Raw genomic sequence first — 7,153 nt, 5'->3', positions numbered from 1 at the left:
AAAAGAAATCGGGCTTGTGTCCTGCACAGCCCCACCTGAAAAAGCCTTTTAGGTGCAGATTCAGCCAGCAATTCCCTGCCCCAGAGTCACCCCATGCAGGCGGCATGTGAGCAGAAAGTGAAAAGGTTCACACGCAGCAACTTTCTGATGTTCGGTGACATCCGCCAAGACACCTGCGAGTTCTGCATCCCACCTGGACACCAGCTGCTGGCGGCTGAGCTCTGCTGCCCCCGAGCGCCGACCCGGCTGGGCTCCTCCCGGGGCTCTCAGCCCGCCGAAAGCATCCCCCATTCGAGAGAAGCGTTGAGTCGCTGCAGGGACAGGAAGGGTGTTTCCGCAAGAAAAGCCTCGAGGTGATACAGAGATAGTGCCAGGGCAGAGACCTTCAGTTTAAACCTAATTTTAGCACATCCAGGAAGAGTCAGAATAGCAGCTCTTTGTATTAAGGCATTTTTTTCTCTCTGGTAAAATTACCGATCTCTAAGGATCGCTGTTTGCACAGTGCTTCAGACTTGCCTTGAAGTAACAGCCACGACTGTGCTTTTACATGAACGCTTTGAGTGCTTTCAGTGCCCACAGACAGTGCTCAACTTAGGCATCCTGTCTGTATCAAACTGAATTTTTCAAGTACATGAAGACAGTCACCGTTAATCCTCTTGGCAGTGGCAGCACTTGTCACCTCAGGACACATAGGAAGCCCAGGAATCCTGATCAGGACGAGGCACAACGTGACCTTTGGGGCTGAAAAATCAAACGCATGGAGGTACCAAAGTGCACGGTTTCCTTGAGTCTGCCCTATTGCAAGGCGAAGGTCTTTGGCATCATTACCACGTAACGTGGGGATAACCGCCCTCGATGGCTGAGCAGCATCCTCACCTGGGGGGCAAAGAGCCACCCAGCCCAGCCCAGCTGGGCACAAGCTGCCATGTCCAACGCAACGCGCGGCTGCTGCAGCTGCACGGGTGCTTCCCAGGCAGCGGCTGGAGCATCGGGACTTTGTCATCCGAGGTCGGCTGGTTGCGGATTCAGGGACAATTTCACAGGAGGGAAAAGGCGAGCACTGGGATCGGCGTGATCGAGCCCCGACACATCTACAGGCGCCTCCCCGCTGTGCCCGTTCCCTCATCTAGATGTTCGTAACCAGCATCACCAGGAGGAGGGGGAAGATTCCTGCAGGAGACAAATCAGAAGCTTCAGCCTTCACTGAACACCTTCAATGATCTTTTCCCTCCCTTTACCTTTCCCCCTACTTTTCACAGCATGATCTTAAAGCAACAATAGAAATACGACCATAACAGACTGGAGCGGAAAGCTTTTAAGCCTATTTCAAGGGGAACACAGAGGAGACAAGAACATAAAGAGAGTCAGGAGCATGGTACAGGGGTTAGGAACGTGGATGACTTACCAGCAATGATCATGTTCGCTCCACCTGGAAAGGAAGCGAGCCAAAATGTGAAACTCTGCACCTGCTCAGCACAGTAATTCATCAAACTACACAACATGCAGAATCTCAAATCAGAGCCAGTCCACGTGGAAGAGAATTCAAGCAACACACAGGACAGGACCCCTGCACAGCCCAGCTCTGCGGATGTTTATCTGTTAAAACCCAGATGTGTTTGCTAGGATAGATTTCCACCATCCTGTGAGCCCATCCCGCAACTTAACGATGCTCTCTTGGCACTAGATTTTAACTGAAACTGTTTCCAGGTGTATCAATAGCTTACTCCTTAACAGAATGATCTGATTTAAGGATTCACAGGGGAAGGAAAAAATATGTATTTTGAAGATAGAGAGGAGGCAGCAGGACGGACACAGGAGACAGGCACCTCTGCATTCAGGAGCGGGCTTGCTCCAGACTCCCCGGTCTCGATCTCCCGCAATACACCGAAGAAGGGCTGCTCCAGCAAGGGTGAAGCCATCGTTGCATTTATAAGCTACAGTGGAGCCGTGGGCAAAGCCAGTGCCCTTTGTGCCGTTGTGGCTCCCGTTGTCAATCGTGGGTGGCTTTCCACAGAGAACGGCAGGGAGCTGTTCCACAGGAGGAACATCCCCTTCGCATTCAGGCGTGGGCTTGCTCCAGACTCCATGGTACCGCTGATCGACTTTACAGTGAACAGAGGCTGCTCCAGCAAGGGTGAAGCCATCGTTGCATTTATAAACTACAACGGAGCCTTGGACGAAGCCGGTGCCCTTTGTGCCGTTGTGGCTCCCGTTGTCAATCGCGGGTGGCTTTCCACAGAGAACGGCAGGGAGCTGTCCTGTGGGAGGAACACCAAGTGCGTCTGAATACTTCTCCTAATTGACAAGGTGAAGAGATGTATGGGGAGAAGGAGGTACAGCCAAATGCCACGCAGCTAGCAGTGACTGAAGATACTTTGAGCTTTCTTGCTTGGTGCTGGACCTCAGTTACTGCCCATCAGCCAAAACTCCAGGATCTCACCCCAGAAAATAAGCCACTGAAGGGTCTAATCAGGCTAGAAGAAATGTTTCAGCTGTTTCTAGCTTCACATAACACTAGACACTGACTTCGTAACACTTGATTTCAGCATTATACCAAATTGAGCAGAGACAGTTCTAACATCCAATTATCTTCCTTTCCCTGGTAATTAGAGAAAGAAAATTTTCCTCCTGTGACTTTTTTTTCCCCCTCCAATTTCTGCTTTTCCCTTGCTCCTTCCACTTTGTCAGCATGATTTCTGAATTATATGAGAATATTGCACCTAAGGCCTGACAGCATTGGAATCCTGATTGAATTCAGCAGCACAAGTGAGTGCAGCCCCAGCCCCCCGGCAAGGCACTACACCAGCCCAGTCCCGACTCTTATCTTAATGCCTCCGTGCAGGCTTTTCCCCTCTTACTTTGACAGGATGGAGACGCTGTATCCCAATCAACTCCGCTTCCCGACACCACACATTTGGCAGAAGACGGCCCCTTTAATTCAAACCTAAAGAAAGAGAAGTTTAGCGCTTTCCACTGGAGACTTGCACTGGGAAACTGGGGGGGTTGGGGCAGTGGATGTGACTGCCTGTGGTCCCTGCCTTCGGACCCCCGAGTCGGTCCCTTTTCCGCGGTGACCCACTGACCCCGGATGGCAGGTGAACGTCACGACGGTCTCAAAGAGGAAACTGTCTGCGGTCACATCCCCGTTCTCTATCGCAGGAGGAGTACATGCCTGTCCTAAAGGAAATAAAACAGTGCAGGAATTCCTTCAAACTCAGGAATAGGTGAAACACCAGAGTCAGTAACATCTAGAGCATGCACAGATCACTCGAACGGTCAGGACAGGGGAGGGACGGAGATACTCACGTATACAGAAGTCAGGGTCTGCAGACCAAGTTGTGTCACTCAGACAAGTGACAAGAGAGGACTTTCCCTGTGCTGCTGTGTAACCCGGCTTACACCGATAGCTCAGCTCCGTTCCAGCAGGAGAGCTGTCACCCACAGCCCTTGGCAGCTCAGCGAAAGGGAAGCGTGGAGCAGGACCGCAGTAGACTGGCCATTGGAGACAAAAGCAGGGTGAGATACTGAGGAGTTCCCAGAGGGGCTGCAATAACAGCAGCCAACAGCACGTTTTGGAGCACACAGCATTTTAACCTGGTTCAGTGCCAGTGTCTGGGATGCAGTTTGCATCCAAACCATTCAGGAAACAGCAGCATATATCACAGTTTGATTAACTGGAGAAAAGATGGAGACAAGGCAGCAGCTCTGCCTCAGAGATGCTCCTTCACCGACCACCAGCCAACCTGCAGGACCAGCGATGCTCAGAGCCAAACGTCCCCAGCAGGGCTGGCAGCTGGTAAAGCAGCGGGTCAGGTGTAGGAGGCAGTTTTGCCTCTTCTTTCACTGCATTTTTGGATCATTTGCAGTTCACAAATAAATAGCATCAGGTCTAAATATATAACCGGCCAAGGACCCACGCCAGCATGCTCTGCAAGGGCATGGCTACAGGTGCACAAGGTTCAGCAGCTGATCTGCTCAACAGCTCTTAGACCTACTTCAGTGCTGTTGCTCAAGGAAATAAATTTGTTCGTACTCACTCGGGTCACACGTTGGCAGAGGTGGGTTCCAGTTACTGTCTGCTTCACAGGTGACGACACCACTACCATTCAGTAAATGACCAGGATCACACTCAAAGGTCACTGTATTTTTATACGTGTGCTCAGTGCCAAAGCCAGACAACCTTTTCCCATTTTTCACTTCTGGATTTTTACATCTGACCACTGGCAGTGAAGATAAGACAACAAGAATATTGATTACAAGAAGGAAAAGCCCTGCAGTGACACCAGAGGTACAACGCGAGAAGCTTACTAAGAGAACCGCCGTCCTCTCGCCCGGAGAGAGGCAGGTCCCCAGAGGGGTGGCAGTACCCCGTGAACAGAGACGGCACCAGGAAACTGCACACATGAGAGCTTCATTTTCCATTCGCAGGAAGCCCTGGGCACGGGGTGGGGAGAGGGAGGCTTTCTGTGGGCTGAAGAACCCATTAAAGCAAGCCCTGCCTCTGATCCCAACTCGGGAGATGACTGCTTTGAGCTTTCTGGGAATCCTTTTGGACTCAAATCAACCTCCTCATGGCTGCTCATCAGGAAAGTACAGACTGGGAGAGAGATGAGAAAAAGTCAAAAGAATAAGGAGAGAGAAAACACATTTACCTTTGCACTCAGGGGCTGGACCGCTCCATCTTCCCTCCAGGTCATCATCCGCCGTACAGTGAATCGTGGCGTCTCCAATAAGAGCAAAACCTTCGTTGCAGCTGTAAGTTACAGCCATCCCAAAGGTGAAGTCTCTGTCCCCATTGACGAGCTTCCCATTCTCGATCCCAAGAGGTGGTGAACAGGGAATACCTGCATGGGAAAGCAACAGCAAGAAAATGCAGGAACATTTCCATCAAAGATGACAACTGAGGTCTAGCTACTAAAACAAACAAAACCAAAAAACCCAACAACACAACAAACCCACAAAAAAACCTAACCCAAACAAACAAACAAAAAAAAGCCAAAGAAAAAATAGCAAAGCAACCCTAAAGCAATCATCTCAACCTTGAGTCTTGAAAGTGCCTTTAAATTCTGAATCTTTCCCAGGTTTGTTTGTTTTGGTTTTTTTTTTTTTTCAATGGATAAATGGTAACATGGCAAAACAGCATTTATGGTCCAAGAGGCCTTCTAGAGGCAATAAACATGGTCTCACCAAGCAGTTTGGTGCCCAAATAGCACCAACAAAACTCTTAGAATTTATTTCCCCTTTGAAAACTGAGATTTTGGGTGTGCAGTCATGTCTTTTTGCACAGATCTGACTGCAGAGCTGCTGCCAACATCCACAGATCCTCCTTAGTATTTAATTTTCATGCCCAGCTCCAGCGACGGTGCTTGTTTGGGGGAGAGGGAAGGACTCAGTCTCCCTAGAGGCTAATGTAGCTTGAATTAGCTGTCAAGAAGAGAGGATCCACCTGCCGCTCCCCAGACTACCAGATATGTTGTAATAGCTTTGGGGAAGAGATGTACACAAAACATTTAAGATCTGCTTACTGGCACAGTGTGGAATGCGATGCCAAGAAACTTCATTGTTTTCAAGCAGACATTGCGCAGACGGCTCCCCAACTAATCGGTACCTAGAAAGAAAAAAGGAGGAAGAAAAGTTTGAATGTCTTCAAAGCAAGTGAAAAAAAACTTGGGAAATTCAGAAAGTTGCACAGTTTCCATCTAATGCAGCTCAACCCTATGGGAAAATCTGTCCTATAAAATACAGTTTTCTCAGTACCTAAAGAAATACAAAATATGGTGCAGCCAGAGGAAACTTAATACTTGCAGCGGGTGGATACATGCTCACAGGAGCGTGAGCAAGACAGTGTCCCCACCCTGAGTCTGTTCAGCCCCGTGCTGTGCTGTGACAGCTTATTTTCTGAGCAGAGCTTAGGTGTGACCGACATACCTTAACTGCTCTCTTTCTCTCTCGCCCTGCTCCCCCCCTCCCCAGGACATCGCACCCCTCTTTTCTGAGACCCCTTAGCTACGACGGGGACAGCCAGACCCACTGCACAGCAGCAAATGCTGAATTACTAACAAGCCCCAACAGGAAAAGAACAAAACTCTTTGCAAAGCAGCCAAAAAGCAATCTGCAAGGACTGTGGCGTTGTGCCCAGAAGATAATCTGTTTTGACAGCAAGAGCAGGAGAGCCTGGCCCCACGGCTGCCCGCTCCGAACACCTCCAGCCGTGCCCGTGCTTGCCAAGGAAGCAGCCCCCAGGCATCAAAAGCCCCCGAGTCTCCTGCGGGGGCTGAGCCTCACCAGGAGCCTGGGCCAGCGCTTACCCGACGTTACAGGTGAAGGTTATTGTCGCCCCGAACAGGAGGTTGGTCGTGTAGTCAAAGTTGCCGTTCATGATGTCTGGTGGACCGCACGACTTTCCTGCAAGGGAAGTGATCAGCATGACATTTATTTTATAGCATGACAGTGAAACGCAGGTGACAGCGCTGTCCTGTGTTGTTACAGAATAATTGACCATTTCTCTGGCACCTAACTTCCCTCCTGAGCAAGAACCGGCACTTTCAGGAAAGATACGAGGTCCTCATTAACTTCTGAGGAACTGAAAGTCAAAACATTAATAAAAAGCAAAGAAAAGAACAGATAAAGCCAAGGACAAATAAAAAAAAATAGCCAAAGTTTATATGCTTACTGAGAAAGGAAACTGATAAAGAGCCCAGCGGGCTCAGGGCAGAGGTCTTGGTCCGCGGGGAAAAAGTGTGAAGGTGAAGGGGATGGGAAGGGACTCACTGACCACCCCAGGGACTCCCACGGCCTTTCCCACACCGTACCTCGCTTCTGTGTGAATATATTATAGGATTTACACTGTATCACCAGCTGGTAAAATAATTAAGAAGGGCAGAGATCATCTCCCAGAGAGTAACGTGTCTCAGCAGAAAGAGCAGCCCCAGGTGGGGTGAGCGCTTCTGCTCGACTGTCCTAAAAACAGGAACCCGAGGAGCATCCCCTCAACTGCGCTGAGCCCTGAGCATGGTCTGGGGTGCAGCTGGGGACATGCCACCCCCCTCACCCCCATCCCAGGAGCCCGTGAAGGTGGAACCCACCGATGCAGAAGTCTCCTTTCTCCTCCCAGCGGGAGCTGTTCAGGCAGGTGACCAGGGGGGACTCGCCC

General features: G+C 50.2%; 1 protein-coding gene across 1 annotated transcript; it reads right to left on the bottom strand.

The window, feature by feature from the left end:
* Nucleotides 1-1,126: 1,126 nt before the first annotated feature.
* Nucleotides 1,127-6,405, bottom strand: LOC104467909 (C4b-binding protein alpha chain-like; the record flags this gene model as incomplete). The annotated part of the gene is made up of 10 exons (XM_010081880.1): nucleotides 1,127-1,170; nucleotides 1,406-1,429; nucleotides 1,827-2,258; nucleotides 2,859-2,944; nucleotides 3,084-3,177; nucleotides 3,307-3,492; nucleotides 4,038-4,220; nucleotides 4,653-4,844; nucleotides 5,526-5,608; nucleotides 6,309-6,405. Coding segments are annotated over 10 exons (1,421 nt in total), but the record flags the coding sequence as incomplete, so codon positions are not given.
* Nucleotides 6,406-7,153: the final 748 nt, after the last annotated feature.

Source organism: Pterocles gutturalis, unplaced genomic scaffold, assembly GCF_000699245.1.
Source record: "Pterocles gutturalis isolate BGI_N339 unplaced genomic scaffold, ASM69924v1 scaffold4354, whole genome shotgun sequence".
In the NCBI taxonomy this organism is placed as follows: Eukaryota; Metazoa; Chordata; class Aves; order Pterocliformes; family Pteroclidae; genus Pterocles; species Pterocles gutturalis.
The sequence above is the reverse complement of the archived record's forward strand: the minus strand, read 5'-3'. Positions and strand labels throughout refer to the sequence as shown.